The sequence below is a fragment of the Gossypium hirsutum genome, chromosome D07, assembly GCF_007990345.1.
Source record: "Gossypium hirsutum isolate 1008001.06 chromosome D07, Gossypium_hirsutum_v2.1, whole genome shotgun sequence".
Classification (NCBI taxonomy): Eukaryota; Viridiplantae; Streptophyta; class Magnoliopsida; order Malvales; family Malvaceae; genus Gossypium; species Gossypium hirsutum.
The window spans coordinates 11,103,039-11,124,008 of record NC_053443.1 but is presented as its reverse complement, the minus strand read 5'-3'; the positions used below and the strand labels follow the sequence as shown (position 1 = coordinate 11,124,008).

At 28.9% G+C, this 20,970-nt stretch overlaps 3 protein-coding genes across 3 annotated transcripts; 1 reads left to right on the top strand and 2 right to left on the bottom strand.

Annotated features, from left to right (window-relative positions):
• Positions 1-7,353: 7,353 nt before the first annotated feature.
• Positions 7,354-9,570, top strand: LOC121219384 (probable WRKY transcription factor 31). The gene is made up of 5 exons (XM_041097451.1): positions 7,354-7,826; positions 7,922-7,996; positions 8,085-8,471; positions 8,559-8,672; positions 8,752-9,570. Exons 1-5 carry the CDS (start codon positions 7,458-7,460, stop codon positions 9,343-9,345), a joined length of 1,539 nt encoding a protein of 512 aa, XP_040953385.1. The 5' UTR covers positions 7,354-7,457; the 3' UTR covers positions 9,346-9,570.
• A 2,797-nt stretch (positions 9,571-12,367) lies between these two features.
• Positions 12,368-13,988, bottom strand: LOC107937311 (repetitive proline-rich cell wall protein 1). The gene has a single exon (XM_016870176.2). The coding sequence runs from the start codon at positions 13,903-13,905 to the stop codon at positions 12,643-12,645; it is 1,263 nt and encodes a 420-aa protein (XP_016725665.2). The 5' UTR covers positions 13,906-13,988; the 3' UTR covers positions 12,368-12,642.
• A 4,429-nt stretch (positions 13,989-18,417) lies between these two features.
• LOC121219383 (amyloid beta A4 precursor protein-binding family B member 1-interacting protein) lies at positions 18,418-20,969 on the bottom strand. The gene is made up of 3 exons (XM_041097450.1): positions 20,803-20,969; positions 19,327-19,950; positions 18,418-18,649 (listed from the first exon to the last, which is right to left on the bottom strand). Exons 1-3 carry the CDS (start codon positions 20,882-20,884, stop codon positions 18,618-18,620), a joined length of 738 nt encoding a protein of 245 aa, XP_040953384.1. The 5' UTR covers positions 20,885-20,969; the 3' UTR covers positions 18,418-18,617.
• Position 20,970: the final 1 nt, after the last annotated feature.

The following is a 20,970-nucleotide window of genomic DNA, read 5'->3' as shown; positions in this document are numbered from 1 at the left end:
GGCTCTTTATAATTTATAAAATTTAAATTAATAATGATAAAATTACACTTTAGTCCCCTAAAAATGATAAAAAATTTGACTTAATCTTCTAAAGATTATAAAGATATAGACTATTAAAATAATAAAATTATATTTTTATTATCATAAAAATATATAATTTAATTCTAATCCCGTTTTCAACATGCATGATATAAATGGAACATTTACCAGCTTTATATTAATTACGTATAATTAAACTACAACTTTTCACATGGTTTTAAATTAATATTTTTTTCAAGGTTTTTATTTTGATCTTTTTAAAGTTACAGACTTACAGTTATAAGTACAATATAAAAATCCACTACGATGATAACATAACCCCCATTCGCATATGGTGGAATTGAGTTCCACTCAGCCCAATTAATTATTGGGCAATCTTATTTCACATTTCCTAAGTTTTTTTTTTCTTTATTACTACACATTTTATATGGTTAGTGAATTAAATATTAATTTTTTTATATTTTAAATGAAATATATTCTTTATTATTATATTTTAGAAAAATAAAAAATGAATAATTTTGGTTACAAAAGACATCATAAATTTGAATTAAAAACAGATTGTATATATTTAAATTAAAATGCCAATTGATTGAAAGCTTGGTTTAAACCAATAATAAATAAAAATAGAATAAACAGGTGACATGAAGTTAAATAGTCACATGTTTTTCTTAAATAAAAAACCAAAATTGTTGGTTGTTGAATGTTGAATGTGAACCCAAATATGATGCGCCAATTTTCTGCATCTAATATATACACTTATCATTAAAAAATGGGATAAACTATATTAAATTTTATTTAAAATTACATTTCAGTTATCTAATTTTAAAACATTACATAATAGTCATTAACGTTTTTAAATTGTTACATTTTTATCACTTGGTTGTTAACTTCCTTTTAAAAAAGTAACATTGCATCTTAAATGAAAGGGTTAATGGTCAATTTAATCTTCGAATTATAGTTTAAAAATCATTTTGATATTTTCAAAATTTTCTTAAGAATAATTGTAAAATTGTTTTAAAAAAATGTAAGGATAAATAAAAATCAATTGCAACAAGAACAAACAAAGATTTTTGTAGCTAACTTTTCCACATCTAATCTCATAAAAAATCACAATCTTCAAACTTTCATACAAAGAAAAACATTAAAAACCTATTCACTTTGATCATACTTGTTTTTTAATTTACTTTATGGTTTTATACTCTCTTCATTTTCATCTTTCTTTGCCAACGTCAACTCCGTTCTTCCAAGGCCATTAAAAATAATATATATGTTTTATTTATAGTTAAAAGTAAAATCTTGACTTGAAATTTGAGAGAAGAAAAGGTGCGTTTAGAGCAGAAGAATAACACTTTGTATTATAAATTTAAAAAATTCAAATTCTAAAACTAGAAGTTACTCAAAATCGCACTCAATTTAGTATTGAAGTTATAGAAAAGAAATAATGGTTTTAGAAAAGTTGGGCACTTTGTATTATAAATTAAAAAATATATATCAAATTTCAAAAAATTGAAACTTATCAAAGAACCCAATCAGTATAATAGAACATTTTGGCATTCTCTCTTGCCCTCTTCTTTCTTAATTTTTTTCTCTTTTTTTTTTATAATTATTGTTAAGAAAAATTTAAAACCATAAAAATAATTTTTTTAACTATAACTCAGGGACCAAATTAACTATTAACCCATTGACTTAAGATGCAATGTTACCTTTTTAATGAAACTTATAAACTAAGTGACAGAATTGTAACAATTTGGTAACGTTAGTGACTATTATATAACTTTTGAAAGTTGGAACCGAAATGTAATTTTAAACAAAATTTAGAGATAATTAGTATATTTTACCCTATAATTTTTATCCCCGAACTAGGTCAATTTTGGTATTTACATTTTTCAAAGTCATAATTCAATTCAAACATGTGAATTGTTGGGGTTGAGTTAGGTTGTTTTCAGTTTTTTGAATTTTATGAACTTAGTTCTCAATTTTTCACATTAATTTTAGAGTGTGGGATTTTTTAATTTTATTTTGAAAAAAATAAGTTTTTTTTGATGATTTTTAAATATTATTCGGTAAATTTTAAATATATTTTTTTAAATTTCAAGTAAATAAAAAACAATCAATATGTATATTTGGAAAAAATAATTTTTATATAGTATTTTAAATTATTTCACTAATTCTAAATATAAAATATTAATTTTACATAATAAAAATTTTCAAAATAATTATAAATTAATTCAGAATAAAATTTAATTGGGTTTGATTAACCATGAGTTTTTTACATGCGAAAAAAACCCATCCACGTGTTTCTCGATTTTATTCTCTCAACCTTCGAAATTAGATTCCAACTTGTGCACTCGAATCAAAAATTTTAATTTCGGGTATAAAAGCTCATTTAGAACTCTAAAAAAATAGTATCTTTGCCCCCCTAATTATTTAACATGAAAAGTTGCTTTTGTTATTTAAAAAATATAATGCAAAATTTCACTTTGATCCTCCAAAATAATAAAAATTTAATTTAATCATTTAAAAATTATAAATGTATAATTTATTTTTACTATCGTAAAAATATATAATTTAATTTTAACCCAAAAAATTTATTTTGTATTTTATTAAGAAAACAATTAGCCATAGCTGATGCTATACTATACCTAACACTTGTGTTTTTTACTATAAATTGAATCCACTTTTAATACAACATTCTATTCTAATCGGTTTGTTGTGAGACTGAAATGGATTTTAATTGTCAACCACCAATGAGTTCCCAACTTAGATTCTGTTCCCATTTTCATATACTTCTTTTGACTCCAATTGGAAAAGCTGAAGAAATTAAATAAAAATAGAAGCATACCAAGAAATTTTAGGATTTTTTTTAACATAAACTCTAAACTTTAAACCTTAAATCCTAAACTTTTATTTCGAAAAAAAATCTTACCTCTAAACTCGAAATGCAATATTATCGCTAGACCCAAGAGCGAATTTAGATTTCTTTTAGGGAGTCGAAATTGAATTACAAAATTTTGAGATATCAAATATATATTTTATCATGTATTAAATTATGGTTTTGTAATTTTTTAAAAGATTGAATAAATTTTCTTTTTTCATTATGGGGGTCAAAGCATAATTTTTCCCTATATTGATTTATAATTTGATCATTTTGAGGTCAAGGCTCCTACCCGCCTCTCTTGTATCCACCTCCAATTAAACCCTAAATTCTAAACTCAAAACTTGAGAAAACATTATAATTATAATTAATGTGTCGTGTTGTCAAGCCCAATGCATCAAATATTATTCTTTAACTTATTTTGTGATGTAAACATTTAATTTGATTCAATTCTCAAAAGTACTGTTATATATATAATTATATTTGTCTAATATAAAAATAAATTAATATATTTATTTCTTTGAATGTATATGATTGAATCAAAATTAAAATTTTATATGTACAATTACACTGAATTAAGTATCAAATTATAAGTCTAAGAATATATATATATAATTAAATAACCAAGTAATTAATGTTATAGTCATAAAAATGACACAATAATATATTACAATTCATGTTCACATTAAGAGAAAGAAATTAGAGAACATTAATTTCTATAATTTGGTCTAATCAAATGAATCACGTTTTATTTTTTTTCAAAATTGATATTTTTTCCACACCATTTCACTTTACACTCTTCCTTCTGAACTTTTTATTAGTTTTCCTTTTAAGTCTTCTTATAAACATCATTTGCCTTTTAGACCAAGTTTTCCTTTTTCGACATTTTTTTATTCATTCGAGAGAACTATTTAAAGTGTCATTTGTCAAAAATCGGTAGGTTCTTGAATACATTTGGTACAGTTGAATAAAAAAATTGAAAACCGGCTTAGATAGAGTTGTTTAGACGGTTAATGGATTGTAAGCTTAAAAATTATGGTTTTCCGAAATTAAAGTTTATTTTTTATTTAATATATAATAAATTTTAATTTTATGACAAAAGTAAATACTCTATATTTAAAATAGTGAAAACAATTTAAAAGTTCTTGAAGAATTATTGTTTAGAAATATTCATGAAAAAGGCTATGAGAGTTTGTAAAATAATATTCAAAAACCTTGAAACAAAGTTCATTTTGTCAAAATAAGTCTAAAATTCTAAAAAAATAATAATAATATAGAAAAATCGAGAATCGAATTGAGTTGAACCAAACTGATACTAACGTCTGGTATTGTCTTTGGTGGGAGTTTTGTTTCTCGACTCTGTTGATAGCATAAGTGCTTGAAGAAACTACAAGTTCAACAGAGTGGAAACAACTTATTGGATGCCTAAAGAAGTGGATAGTACATGCACACATGTTACCCACTACAGAAATCTCAACATATGCTTTTTAACGAGATTTGAACACAGCACCTAGCCCCAAATGATAATATATCAATAGACAAAATCCTTACCAAAGATAATACCATTTGATGAAGAGGTTTATTAACACTTTTTTTTTTTCTTTAAAAAGAGCAATGAGAAAAATAAGTAGAAATGAGGAAGCAAAGTAAAAAGAAATGGTGGGTGGAGAGAAGAGACCAAACGGAAGAGACCGTCTCTCTTTTTGACTTAAAGCTTCAAATAATGCGGCCGAAATTCCTTACATTTCACTAACTCTTTGTATTTTTGTTCTTTGTTTTAACTTATAATGGAATGCAACCAATATGCTTATTGTTCACGTCTTCTACATTATTTAAATTTGGATAATTAAGTTTTTTTTATACTATATTTCAATAATTGGTATAAACACTTCAAAAACATTTTAACAATACTGTATTAATCGGGCATTTAATTTAGATGTTAAATATCGGTTTATATCTGACATGAAACGTTTTAAAAATATGGTTCAAATTATACGCATGCATGCATGTGAATCTTATTTAAAAATAATAATAAGTAAAATCTAAGACGAAGCTAAAATAATTGTTTGAAGAGGCTAGAGATGAATCATAAACTTTGAATAATCTTATTTTAAAAAGGCGGGGGCACAAGGCTATGGGCCTATTGCCTACCCTCTTATATAATGTGTTCACACATATTTGCAATTTAGTCTATGGATTTTAAACATGCTCCATGTCATATTTGAAAAATCTAATGAAATAATACTAATATTTTAAGGTTAAAGTACTTTAAAGATTCATGTATTATAGGGACTGTATCAAATTAGTCACTCTATTGTTAAATAGATTAATTTAGTCTCTATATTGTTGAGAATAGTCAAATAAGTTCAAATTGTAACAGAGTTAACTTTTAATGTATAAAAAATATCTTAAAAAGTATTATTTTTTCAATTGAAGTTCAATTCCAAACGAAAGGTTTCATTTACAAAACCATAAAAACTTTAAAAATATTAACTCTTTTAAACAATAAAATATATTTTTCTAACACTAGTAAATGTTAAATCTATTCTAATTTAACCTGATTTGGTTCTTTTTAATAGTATAAGAATTAAATTGATCTATTTAATAATAAAAGGGACTAATTTGATACAATCTTTATAATACAAGGATCTTTTAGCGACTTGCACCAATATTTTAATACAGTGGTCAAGCAAGTGAATGTAAGGGATTGGTCCAAAAAAGAAGCCTGCAGAGTCAACTCGTTTAGCCTCGGTCAGCCCCATGACGACCAATCCTACGTGGAGTACTAATTAAGTCAAAAAATAGGATTTTAGCGTATGAAATGGGGCAATCCATTCACCCAGCACCTTTGAGTTGACTAGGATTACATTTTTGTCCACTCTTCTTGTTTGCCATCTGTCCCCTTTGATTAGATTTGTTTGATATTATTTTTATAAGTTTATTTAAATCAAACTATATGAATGTATCCATATGTAATAAATTATAAATGTTTTAAAAGGAACTAATTATCACTAAAATTATTCAAAATTCTATTTTGTTATATATATGCTTATACATTGAAAATTTTTAATTTAAAAAGTAATTTTTAAATATTATTATATGGAGTTTTTAAAATCATTTTTTTATCATTTTCAAGTGTTTTTATTGTTTATTGTTTATTGTTTATTTCCTTTATTTCATGTATTATTTAGATTCACCGTTCGTATAGATATATATATATATATAATATCGATTATTTAAATAATGGTATTTAATATATTGTAATTAAAATTCTTTTAATTTCATAAATAGAATTTAAAAATCACATGTGTTTTATTTATTTATTTTTAGAGTTAATTTTTTATTGATAATGTATTAAATAATTATTTTTATTTAAACAAAATTTTTAATCTCTAATTAATATTTCATAATATAAATATACAATTTTGCTTTAAAAGATAATCAAAATTAAAGATGCAAGAGGAAAGGATACTTTTTTTTTAACCTGGTAAATTAAATCAAACGATAATTAAAAACGTGATCATGTGATGTTCTAAATTTCAGCCAAAATCTCGCATCATCACATTTTAACTAAATCTAAATTTAATAACTAAATTGAGAAAATGTAATAAAAAATTAAAAGTTAAGATGAAAAATTACCAAATTAAATTAAACGATAATTAAATCAAACAATAATTAAAAATATGATAACGTGATATTCTAAATTTCAACCAAAGTGATGCATGATCGCATTTTAACCAAATCTAAATTTAATGAATAAATTGAGAAAATGTAATAAAAAAATTAAAATTTAAGATGAAAAATTACCAAATTCAAGAATAAGTGTTACTTTATCATGATTTTTTTTAACATTAAATAGTTTTTATTGATCATATTCCATTTTAGTGCAAACAACACAAGTTTTTAAAATTTTGAAAGTAATAAGAAGAAATCAAAGGACCAAATCAAATCAACAATGTAATTATTTTCTCAAAATTTCCAAACATCATACAACTTTTAAAAGGTTAAAATATGTCATAAGTTTGTGTGCTTTTTATAAATTTGAAATTTAGTCTATATACTTTTGTTTTTATGAACTTAGTCTCTTTATTTTTCAAGTTTTAGAATTTAAGTCTAATTGTTAACACTGTAAAAATTATTTTGTTAAATTTAAGTTTATTACAACGTCAATTTTTTTGATACATTATTATCAAGTAAGTATCTTTTTTTTTTGTTAATTTTGAAAGGTCACACCAAAAATTTAACAATGTTAATAATTTGACTTGAATTTTGAATTTTGAAACGTAGAGATATAATTCCTAAAACTAAAAATAAAAGGACTAAATTTTGAATTTGTGAAAAAGTATAATAACTGGGCATATTTTAACCTAATAAAAATAATAATACTAAAAAGAAAAAAACAACTAGTGTTAAATGCTTTACTAAATACTTCGCACTTTCTTCTAAAGGTCTTAACGCCCTTTTAATTGCCGAGTCCTCTGCAGTCTGCACCGTTCAAACACTCTCTTCTTCATCTCTTTCTTTGTTTCTTTCTTCTTCATCAATGGCGAAAACCAGTGGACTCTCCAATATTGATTTTGATCCAAACTATTTCTTAATTCACAATCCACCTGTCCTCAATTCTTTCCCCGAATACACTCCCAAAGACACCAACAAAAACAACAACAACAAAACAATGTTTTCTGGTACTACAACAACGCCCGCAAACATGTCTCTGCCATCTACCGTAGATCGGTTCCCCGTTAAATTCGACTGTTTTTCCGATCAAACTCTCCCTTCTTTTTTACCCTCCGATGATGATAAACGAAGGGTCGTCGGTGAACTAGATTTTTTCGCTGAAAAAAACGATAAACTCGTCGATGTTGCTGATTCCATGCACACTTCCGATGCCGGACTTGAGCTTAACGTCAACGTGAGTTAATTACCCATCATTGATATCTCTTTTAAATTTGTATTTCAATGGATTGAATTGATGAATCTTTTGTGTGCGTGTTTTTTTATATTCAGATTGGTCTAAATCTGTTAACTGCAAATACCAGTACCGATCAGTCCACTATGGAAGATAAAAAAGCTAATAATGAGGTGAAAACAAAAACTGGGTCTTCTTCTTTTTTTTTTTAAAGTGAATTTGATAATATTATATAATACTGTGCCATTGTTTTTTTTAAAGGTAGCTGTTTTACGAGCTAAGCTGATACAAATGAACGCTGAGAATGAAAGATTAAAGGAGATGTTGATTCAGGCAACTGAGAACTATAATACAATGAAGATTCATTTGTGTTCATTGATGATGAAAAATGGTGGAAAAGCTAAAGAAGAAGATGAAGAAAATAAGAAACGAAATGGTGGAATAATAGTGCCTAGACAGTTTATAGATCTTGGTTTAGCTGTCGCCGCCGATGCCCATGAGTCGTCTCCGTCGTCTCCGGAAGGCAAGAGCCAGCGTGAAGATAGCTCCGGTGGTGATAACAAGGGTCCGGGATTCGATGTTGATCAAAGTGAGGCCGCCATGAGAAAAGCACGAGTTTCCGTTCGAGCTAGATCAGACGCTCCGATGGTATATATGTTGCTATTAATATTGGATTGTTGGTGTTTTGTTCGTGTTTGATTTTAATTCGGGTTAATTATTTTCGTTGTCGGAAAGATTACGGATGGATGTCAATGGAGGAAGTACGGACAGAAAATGGCGAAGGGAAATCCGTGTCCACGAGCATATTATCGATGTACTATGGCTACCGGTTGTCCCGTTAGAAAACAGGTACTATTGGAAACCGAAAATCGAAAATGCATGCGTCCGTGACCGTCGTTTAAATAGTCGATTAATGTTAATGTTATAGGTACAAAGATGTGCCGAAGATCGAACAATTCTTATCACCACATACGAAGGCAATCACAACCACCCTTTGCCTCCATCGGCGATGTCGATGGCATCGACGACGTCATCAGCAGCACGAATGTTGGTATCGGGTTCAACGTCTAGTCCCGACGGACTGATGAACTCGAATCTCCTCACCACAACTCTCCTGCCTTGCTCTTCCACCATGGCTACTATATCGGCTTCAACTCGATTCCCCAGCGTTACCTTGGATTTAACACAGTCCTCGTTTTCGAGCCCTCCGCCGCCTTACAACGTTGCCAATTCTGTAGCGTTTACCGCCGCATTGGTGCCTCAAGTTTTCGGCCAGGCACTTGACAATCAGTCCAAATTCTCCGGTATACAAATGTCTAAAGCTTTGGATCGGTTGCAACAGGGTGAACAAAATTCAATTGCTGACACTGTAAATGCGGCCACGGCAGCCATTGCGACGGACCCGAGCTTCGCCGCTGCTCTAGCCGCAGCTATTACATCTATTATTGAGAGTTCTCAATCTCACCCCAATAATGGCCATAATAGCAATGGCAATGTCACTAACACTAGCAATGCAGTGTAGGACAACAATGAAACACAGTTTTGTTGCAATTTTTTGTCAAACGAAGAAATGTTTACGAGGGTAGTGTAGCAATATTGTTTCCTCAAATGACTAATTTGGTCCAAAAAGTATGTCAATGCAAAGTCAAGAAAATAATATAAAATGGAAGGGAAAATTATTTAATTTCATTCAATTATTGATTTCTATCGATTAGATGATATATTAATACGAAGGACTTCACGCGTTAATGCAAGTGATATCTTACACTTTAAGGATTAAAAAATTATTTACCAATTTATTATATGGAATAATTGTAATTGGGATAGAAATAAAGATATAAATCTCTTATGACTTGATTATATTGTAATAGTTAAGGTGTTTAAATTGAAGTTTTAGCAGTATAATTAGGTTTTTTTATATTACTGTGTTTATGTTCTGTTCATATCTATTTTAGCTTAGATTTAAATATATTTCGATTTTCATTCATTGTATTTTATATTGAATTTATTTTAATTTTATCAGTGTTCGTTTTACTATTCAGATTGGAATCCATTACTTCTAGCAATATCGTTCTCGATATTTGTGCAAATTTTAATGTAAAGAAAAAAAAAGAGAGAGCACTATTAATTAATTAATTTAATTTTCCTCTAAACGAATTATAAATAAATATTGAAGAAGTTTGGTGCAACGAAGGGAAATTGTAGAAAAACAGTCAAGAAACCCGTCTCCAAATGTTCCAATAATGATGGTTTGTCCATTACTTGTTATGATGGATTTCACTTTTGATTATCATTATATTAGTGTTAATCATAATGTAATTAAAATAAATAAATCTCCTTATTTGGGTGTGTTCAAATTCAATGAATGTAAGTAAACCAATTTCATCCTCTCATCAACAATTAAAAATAATTAATCACAACTTTTTAATGTATATATTATTTTGATTGATATAATAAATTTAGTTTTTGATGTTTACATATTTCGATTTGGTCTTGATTAACAAATTTAACATGTAACGTTTACATATTTTGTCAATTTAGTTTTGATTCAACAAGTTTAACCTACAACATTTACTCATTTTGCTAAATCAGAATCAAATTGACAGAATGTGTAAATTTTGAGGGCTAAATTTATTATTATACTAATAACAATTATGTACAATTGACGAAAAGATTTAACGACGTGATTATTTATCCTTAATTAAGCACCTTTAAAGTTGATAGAAATTAAACTATTTCTAATTTTTTGACTCAATATAAACATTAAAAGAAACTAAAAAGATTTTCTTTTTACCAAAACAATTACTTGAATTTGATTTCTTTATTATGAAAATAAAAATATAATCATGGTTTTGTTACAAAAGAAACTGAGCATGTAAAAATAGATTCAATATAATAAAGAGATATTATAATTTGGGTCCTATGGAACTTACCTTAAATATTCTTTTACACCTTTTTAGGGATTAAATATAAATCACGTTCAGCCTTGTCTATTTTTGTCTTACAAAGATAGGCCAATTCTGAAATTTTGGGTCTGAAAATTAATGGGTGGTTTTAGTATTAGCCCAATCTGAATAATACTACTCACCAAGCTCAAGGTAGTTGAAATTAGATAAAGTCAATCGATTGAATTAAAAATCGATTGGTATATTGGTCTGGAATAAGGTAAAAAATTGATTCATTTATAAATTAATACAAAACAATTTAACTAAGCTAAAAATATCAATTGAATCGACGATTGGACCGTATTTTATACTTTTTATGAATTTTCAATAATTTATTTAATAAAAACCAAACAAATCGGTCGAACTAAAAATCAGTGGCTCGATTGTTTCGATCACTGGTTCAATTCTAAAAACATTGCTACCCATCTTATCCGGCTCTACAGGAGCTACCGTGTAGACTCACTTGTTGAGTTGTTAACAGCGTAAGGGAGCAATTAATAGATGAAGTCTCTTATTGACATTCCGATTATTAGAATTCAAATTCTGTTGATATAATTTTCCTTTCTCCATTTGTAACTTGATTTGGTAGAAAAATATATCTATTAAGTCGGCTAATTATACTTGAAGTGATAAAAATTGTGTTCAAATAACCGGTTAATATTAGATTTAGATTCAATTTCAAAACTGTCGTATCCCTTTTCCCTTACTAAAAATGTATATTAAAAATAATGAATTTATAAAAAATTGAGAATAGTAACTTATAAGGTTTGGGGTACAATGATAAAGCACGTTGCATTTTTAGAGAAAAATGTAGGTTCAAACTTTAAAGACAACTTTATTGTGAAGGACAGCCACAAACTTCAAACATCAGTAAAACAAATATAAAGTATAAAAAGGGTAAACTACACCCAAGATCATTAAAATATCAGTAAGTTTATGTTTTGGTCACTAAACTATTTGAATATTTTTATTTAAGTCGTTGGTTGCTAAGTTTTTTTTTAAAAGTCCTATTAGTGAGCTCCAAGCGATTATTGGACGATCTGTGTGATGGATCAATTCCCATTAACAAGTAGAAGAATATATCTTAGATCTAAGTTGATATGACGATTAGTGTTAGAGATCGAAGAAAAAAACTGATTGAATTTTGGTTTGTAAATTTATGGCGTTCAAAATTATTTTATAAAAAAAATGAATGGTAGAAAAAAAAGACAAAAAGAACTTTCAATTGATACAAGTGGTCCGAAAAAAAAACATATAACAACGGGTTATATATAACCCAATAATTATTGAATGATTCAATAATTATTTTATAATTTTTGAAATTAAATCACCGACACTTAAAAATACGTTAGGTATAATTTACCCTAAGAATCAAATGCTGGCCCACGAGGATGTAAGTAGGGACAAATTACAATGAGTATGGACCGAGTACGATTGATGATGATTTATGCATGCATGTGATTTTACCTCTTCCTTTTTCCAATACCAAAATAAATTAATGATATACTGACAATTAGAATGATTTGAGTTATTTAAAAGTTGGAGAATTATTGGAGTGTAGTAGAAATTATACAAAATAAAAATAAAAATAAAGCAAAGTTCATACAAAACAAGCTTAGCTTTGAAATAAGAAAAATAACACACACACGCACAATTAATATGATCCTATGAACTAACTAAAATCACAACATCGTACTACATTGATTCGTTCGTGGATTCATCGACATCTATTAAAATAATCTAACCTCAGACACGTCTTTATGATCTTCATGAACCAGCAAAACACCATAAATTATTAAAAGAAACATATAATAAGACATGAAAATATTTGTTACTTCGAAAGAAAAAAAAACATGGGGTTTTTATGTTTTTCATCATTGTGCTGGACATTGGAACCCTGGAGGTGGAGTTTTGCCACAGTCGATGAGGACCTGAAGAGCTATGGGGATTATAATATTGATATTCAAAAGGTTGGCTTTGATCGTAGTACAGAGACAAATGGCAGCGTCTAAATCCAACAGCCCTTGTAGTACAGGGCAGCAAGTGTCTTTGGCGCTGCTACCTATGCCGATGTGTACTAAGCCACCCAACACGTCCACACATGCACCTAGCTTGAGAGTGTCTATGGGGCATGTTTGTTGTGCCGGAGGTGGTGGTGGAGGACACGGTGTTCCCGGTGAAGGTGGCTTCACGATAGGAGGCGTTGGTGGGTTCACAATAGGTGGTGATGGTGGTGGTAGAATCGGCGGTGTTGGTGGATTCACAATAGGAGGTGGCAGAATCGGCGGTGTTGGTGGGTTCACTATTGGTGGACTGGGGTAGACTGGTGGCTTTGGAGGCAGTGTTGGTGGTGATATGACCGGCGGTATTGGATAGTAAGGTGGCTTGGGTGTATATGGCGGAGGCTTCACAACCGGCGGTTTGGGTGTATATGGTGGAGGGTTCACTATTGGTGGACTGGGGTAGACTGGTGGCTTTGGAGGCAGTGTTGGTGGTGAGATGACCGGCGGTATTGGATAGTAAGGTGGCTTGGGTGTATATGGCGGAGGCTTCACAACCGGCAGTTTGGGTGCATATGGCGGAGGCTTCACAACCGGCGGTTTGGGTGTATATGGCGGAGGCTTCACAACCGGCGGTTTGGGTGTATATGGCGGAGGCTTCACAACCGGCGGTTTGGGTGTATATGGCGGAGGCTTCACAACCGGCGGTTTGGGTGTATACGGTGGAGGCTTTACAATAGGTGGCTTAGGTACATAGGGAGGCTTTACAACAGGTGGCTTGGGAGGATGCGGTGGATGTTTTGGTGGTTTAGGGTGATATGGGGGTTTCACCATCGGAGGCTTAGGTGGTTTAGGGTGATACGGTGGCTTCACCACCGGTGGCTTCGGTGGTTTAGGGTGATATGGTGGGTTTACCACGGGAGGCTTAGGTGGCTTTGGAGGATGATGTTTTGGTGGTTTAGGGTGATAGGGTGGCTTAACAATGGGAGGATGATGATGTTTAGGCGGATAGTGTGGCGGAGGACATTTCGGCGGCGGAGATGGGTGGTGGTAACATTCAGGGCAGCCTAGTGAAGTGAGCAATGCTCCTAAATTCAAAAACAACACAATTAGATAGGGTAAACTATGCATCCCCATATCTTAGCTTAGGGAGCTTGGTTTCATACTTCACTCGTTCCATGTTTTTATACTCAACATTCATGCAAATGGAAGCCACAAAACATCAATTATCAAAATGTCTTTTTCCTATTAATTTATTAGACCCTTTGGCATCTTTCATTGACTTTAACCAAAATATCCGCCTTCCGAAAAACCCCGACGTCGTATCACATTTTATCATTTCCACTCATTCTTTATATTATAAATAGATAAAATTTTTAATAAAAATATAATTTATTTTTCAATACAATAGCCTTCCTAATGATTTTACCGCTTGCAAAAACAACTCAACCTTGATGTGGTTGATGGTAAATAAACCAAAGAGGGGTAAGAATGGGGAAGAAAGGAAAATATGATTAATTATTTTAGTGCAAAAACACGGGTTTTGGGATGAATTTTTCAGAGTTTCGAGGTAATGCGTGGTAGAGAGAGTCCAACTTTAACATGTAGTGAACTGTCGAGCCCGTGACTTGAAACTTGGCTTTAAAGGAGATGCTTTTGCTCCCTTGTGACCCACCCATTTTCTTTCTACATTTTAACTTTTACAATACGACAAATCTCACCCCCGATTTTCTTTTCTGTTTTTTTACTAAATAAGCCAATCGTACCTGCCAGTGAAGGTTTGATAAGAGAAAATCGAATTCACATTTGTTTTAAGAGTTTGTACTGCCCCTACATCCGTTAAACTACTATAGATTATATGTTCTCATTATTTCTATTTTTTAGATTATCTACAATTATTCATATCACCTCCTTAATTCTTAAGGAAAACGTAAATATATTCCATTATACTCGAACCTACGTCCTTTTGTATTGGTAATAATATTCATGTCACAATCAACTCTGTAAAAATCTTTATATTAAGAGTCAGATTAAATTTTATTGTCTCTATTCAAAATATGAGTAAATTAGTTCATATATGTTAGATTAAAAGGTAAATTAGACATTTTGTTAAAAATTTCATCTATTTTTATTGTTAAGAATTTATCAATATACGTTAGAATGAGGTGTACAATGCATGGTACATCACATATAATTATCTAGTTATTTTGTTAATTTTTAACCGTAAGAATGAGTGAAATTTTTAACAAAAATAATCAGTTTATTTTCTAATCTAACATTGAATAATTAATTTTTCTATTTTTAAGTAAAAATATAAAATACAATCTACTTTGTAAGTAGATTAATAGTCAAGTTCAAGAAAAGTTAGGTGGTGTAGAACTTTGTAAGTATTTTGGTGTTTTTTTTCTAAAAGAAGAGGGTAATGTTTGAGATTTTTTTAAAGATTTTGTAGTATAAATAAGGTAAGCATTTAATTTTAAAAAGTCAAAAAAATTATTAAAATATTCAAAAAATTTTATTTAAGTTATTAACTATTTAAAATGGTGATTATTTGTATTACCTGCATCAACTGAAAGCTTTCATTCCCCTCCTGCAGTTTAGTTTTTCTTTATCATGAAACAACTTTAAATTTTATGAACCCGCGAACTAAAATCTAAACCACTTTCTTTTCTGATTTTTGACACTGATCATTAGATTAACTTGGATCTAATGTATGTTCTTCTACTCGTCAATGGGTATCCATCCACTGTACTGATTGTCAAATTGCCGCTTGGAGCTTGCTAGCAGGATTTAAAAAAAAAAAACTTCATAACCCATGACTTAAATAAAAACTTTATAATAATTCAATGATTTAAGTGAAAACTTTCAAATAATTCAACGACCATTTTAAAGTTGAATGACCAAAATGTAAACTTATTGATAATTTAATATTCTTAAATGTAATTTACCCTATAAACAATTATAAGCAATAAATACTCACAAAATAATATTTATTATTCTTTTAAAATAAATAATTTTTTAGACTCCCCTCAATAGAGTTTATGTCCAATCAATTCGAGAAATCATTTTAATGAAATGCTTTATTAATAATTATAGATAAAAGACTTTCAAGAGTTACATGAAGAATAATTATGTTGAATATTTCTCGACCTTTCCCAAAAGGTGTTAAATTAAAAAAAATATCAAATTTAAATAATTAAATCCAAAATATATATATCGAATTAAAATTTAAATGCTAAATATTATATTAAATCAAATTTAAAAATAAAATATTTATATCAGATATCTTTTACTACACTAAACCCTAAACTTGAAAACGATAGCAGATTCTTGAATAAGAGCTGTGAGGGAGGCAGCATTGTCGGTAAGAAATGTACAAATTACAGTACTCTATATTTGAGCAATTATTATCACTATCATATATATAAAAATATATAATTAACAATTTCAAACCGAACATGTGTCTTAAACAATGCATCAACTTGTCAATACTCAATATCAAGGACTAACAGATATTTATTTTCTTTTTATATTTATCATAGGGAATTTACTTACTTTATTTTTATTTTAAGAAATTTAATTTTTTCAATTTAAAAATATAAATTTAATTGTTTATATTATTAAATTTTTTATGTTAAATTTAAATTTATTATATAATTTTTTTATTACATGACTATCAAATGAGATTTTTTTTTAAAATTTAGAATACCATTGGACTAAGTTTAATTAATAGATATTTTTAATACTATTAACAATTGGATTTTAAATTTAAAATTTATAAAATAGGAGACGGAATTCTGAAGGTTCAATTGTAATTTAGTCCTACTTTTTTATATTTCAAAATTTATGTTCAATTTTCAAACATAGTTAAAAATCTTCTGTCAAATTTATTGGCGTTATTTTTTTAAATAAAAAAAACTCATTTGGTAACCATGTAATAAAAAATATTGTTGTAACCTGAATTTAACAAAAGAAATTTTACGGTGTTGATAATTGGACTTACAATTTTAAATCCAAAAAGTAAATGGACTAAGCACCTTGAAATAAAGGTAAAGAGACTAAATTTCACATGCATAGAAAATACAAAAATTTGAGAAATATTTTAACCATTCCTTAAAATATAAGTAGAAAATGCACAAAAAAAAAATACATAAACATAAAACATATTTTAATTTCTTAAAAAAAAAGTCAAAACAAAGCTTAAAGACAAATACAATCAATACAAGATAAAAATCTATTTAAAGAAAAAAAAAACTTTAAATCAAGAGACAAAAGCAATCATTGATTAATTCAAGTCGGGACAAACATCAAAACTATACATGTGTACAATATCATGCATGAATTTTGTTTTTATGTGATTTCATAAATAAAATTTCACAAAATCAATAACATCATTATCGAATTAACATAATTTTATATTTATATATATTAATCCAATATGAAAATAATTCCATTTAAATATATAAAATTGAATCAAAATAAAAATTTCATATACCTAAATCAAAATTCATAAATTAAATTAAACATTAAACTAAAATTTATTAAAAAATTTAAAAATTAACACAATCAAAGGAGTAATACACAAGATTGTACAAAAAGATGACAAGTGGAATAGGTTAAATTAAAATAATCAAAAGGTTGATGGTGAATTGTCGTAAATGAGACAATCGATATCAAGAGTCAAAATTAAAGATAATGAGTAACCCCACCACGTAGTTACATAATTTTAGCACATTATATATATTCCTTTTTCAATGTCACTTTCACCCTACCTTCAACAATGTATGTGGCTCAATCTAAATTCCAATGGTTTTAGAAAATAAAAGTGGATTGAATTTGGTTTTATTGTATGGGCATTGGCATGGATTCGAGTACATTATATATTCTCTTATTTAATCTTTGAATTTGGTAATTATTTTTTATATTAGAGTCTGAATTTTTTTAGGCCTAATTAGTCTCTAAACTTAATAATTGTTCTCACAGTGGGGTCTAAACTTTGTCCATGATATTTTCTTGAAAACCCTAAAATTCAAGCTCTAATATGAGAATAATTGTCAAGTTTAAGGACTTTGGTTAAAAAAATGTTCAAACCCTTATGTAGGAATGATTGCCAGTTCAAGCCCTAATATAAAAACAGTTATCAAGTTCAAAGACTAAATTGAATAAATAAAGATTTCAAATCTCAAAATTAAAATTATTACTAAGTTTTGATCCCAAAAAATAATTTAAGGCGAAAAAAATTAAAATTGAAAGATAATAATTGAGAGTTTGTCGAATAAGGAACGACAAACCGATTGAAATTACATTGACTTTTTGGGACTTATATGTGTTGGAAAATATGTCGGTTCATTCCATGCACCGAATTGCATGGCAGCGTCCTCCTTTGGCAGCATAAAAAAAATAGGATTAATTTTTATTATACCCCCTTAAATTAAGATTAAGATAAAAATTAAATCCAAAATTTTAACGTCATAAAAATATTAATATTGTATTAATCATAGTTTCTCGTCAAACAGCTTAAATATAATGTAAAACACATATATTAACTTACAAATACTTATAATTTGGATGAATATTATGGAATTTGAAAAGTGTTTGTACCAATATTGTTATTTATTTATATATATACTTTTTTTTTGAACTGTTAAAGCACTCATCCAATTCTCTGATCTGTTATATTTAAATGCTGATAATAAAGAACATTGCTAATTGCTGCAATTTGATCATCTATGTAGAATAAATCTACTCCACATTATTTTCTATCCTTTTATACTAAATTACCATTATAAATTTATATAAAATACATATTGTAAAAGCCTATAAGATTCTCTGCTTCATAATTCCCTGGATCAAGCATGGCCAAACTTGCATTTATTGAAACCTGTCGCATTTTCATTACAAACAAAGAAACCGTTAATACAGTTACATTTATGTTTTCTTGTCCGAAAATACAGTTAGAAAAAAAGGTACTCATTAACAAAATGCTAATTAAAGCAGTAATTCTTTAACAATGTTGGTGTGATATTTTATGTATGCTTCGTGTTAACATGTCACTATTTATCTTATATACTAAATGGATAAAAAATTTAAAATTATAAATATCTTTAAAATAATAAAAAATTCCAAATTCCAAAAAGAATATAAAATGTTCATAAAAATTTAAAAAAAATACTTAAAGTACATATAAATTGTCATGTAAAAAAATAATTTGACTCTTTTTAAAAGGTTGAAGGCCGAAAGAGAATTTGGAGAGGGCAGGCTAGGCCTTAGCCTCTCAAATGAAAAAAAAAAATCTTTTAGTCCCTTAATAAATTATAGAATTAAAAGTTACTATATAGTGAAATTGCACTTTATTCCCAAAAATTAAATAAATTTTAATTAGTCTTTTTCAAAAGTGATTTCATCACTTTAACCTCACACAAAAGTTATAATTTAATTCTGTACCCTCTTAAAAAAAATTATGAGTCACCTAAGTAACGACTAAATTTAGCTAAAAAGGATCAAATTGATAAAAATTTAAACATTATGAGCTCATTATGTCTAAAAGAAGAGACTTACTAGGATCGACTGTAACCAGCATGGCAGTACCACCAAAATCACAGGTACCACCATTCCCCTTCGTGTTCAACCAATAGCTATTAAAAGCAAACGAAGCATGTGATATCAACGTATTGGGTTGAAAACACGGCTCATTGGGTTGAATCGCTTTACAATTCCCACCAGACCCACATGCATAATCCATAGCCGCTTGGATGATCGAGTCCGGCACCGTAGGTTTAGCCACACACCAAACGCCGCCGCCGGAACGTGACGATGTAGGCGGTGGAACTAAAGACGACGGTGGGTTCAGCTTTGGGGGTCCGTAAATGGGTCTTGGAGTCAAACCATGTTCTGGTGGGGTAGGTTGGTGTTGTGGGGGACTTGAGAAAAAAATACTAGGTGGATTAGCTGATGAACCGTGGCTGTGACTAGACGGCGGAGGCGGCGGACATGGAGTGAACGGAGAGCCCCCAGGTTGAGGAAGTGGTGACAGTGAGTCGAAAGGAGGGAGATATAAAGGTGAGTTGATGGTGTACGGATCAACATTGGAGACGAAATGACTGGTTAATTTTTGCTTGTTAATTGGACTTTCATGGTGATTTGAGCCCTTTTGGTTCCACATATGGAACATAAATCTGGCATCTGTACATAAAACAAAGGGTTAAACTACCTGGGAAGTCCCTGTATTATAGGGAAAAGATCAAATTAATCCCTTAATTATTAAATGGATCAATTTATTCCTTATACTATTAAAAAAATCAAATAAGTCCAAATGGGGTAAAAGTACCATGGACTCCCTGTTCTATGAGTCAGATTGCATTTTGCCCCATTTACTCAAATTAGCCCTTATATGTTAGACCAAAGAGCAAATTGATTTTTTTTGTTAAAAATTTCATCAATTTGTACTATTAAAATCTAACGTGGCTAATGGAATAATCATCCAATGACACGTGGTATGCTATGTGTACCTATGTACAAAGATCAATTTTTAATAGTAGAAATAGAAGGAACTTTTAACAGAAGGACCATTTTGCTCTTTGATCTAACGTACAGAGACTAATTTGGCCATTTTTAAAAGAGGGGGTAAAAGCAATTTGACTTCTAATTCAGGGGCCTCCATAATACTTTTACAATCTGAATTGTAACAAGTTAACATTTATTGTGTAAAAAATATCTTAAAATTGATTCTTTTCAGTAGATCAATTTTAAATAAAAAATTTCATTTACAGAAAGATAAAAAATTCAAAAATATTAACTCTATTAAACAACAAATGATATTTTTTTAAACAACAAATGTTAACTCTATTCCAATTTGACCTTGTTTAATTCTTTTTAATAGTACATAGACTAAAATGATCTATTTGATAATAGTAGGACTAATTTAACCTAGTCCCTATAACTCAGGGACCTTTTAGGTACAAACACCCTAAAACAAAGACAAAAAGAAATAACAAAACATATAAATAAGCATAAATTAGATATAATTTTACGTACCACAATGACTGAAAATGGTGGCCAAAATGGAAATGAAGAGGACTGAGTTGAATAAATTTGAACAGTGAGTCATTGAGTCCATGGCTGTAAGCAAGAAGAAGGAGAAGTTTGATAGAGCACTGAGATGAGCAGCACTTTGGGGTATAAATATAATTGAAATTAGAGGGG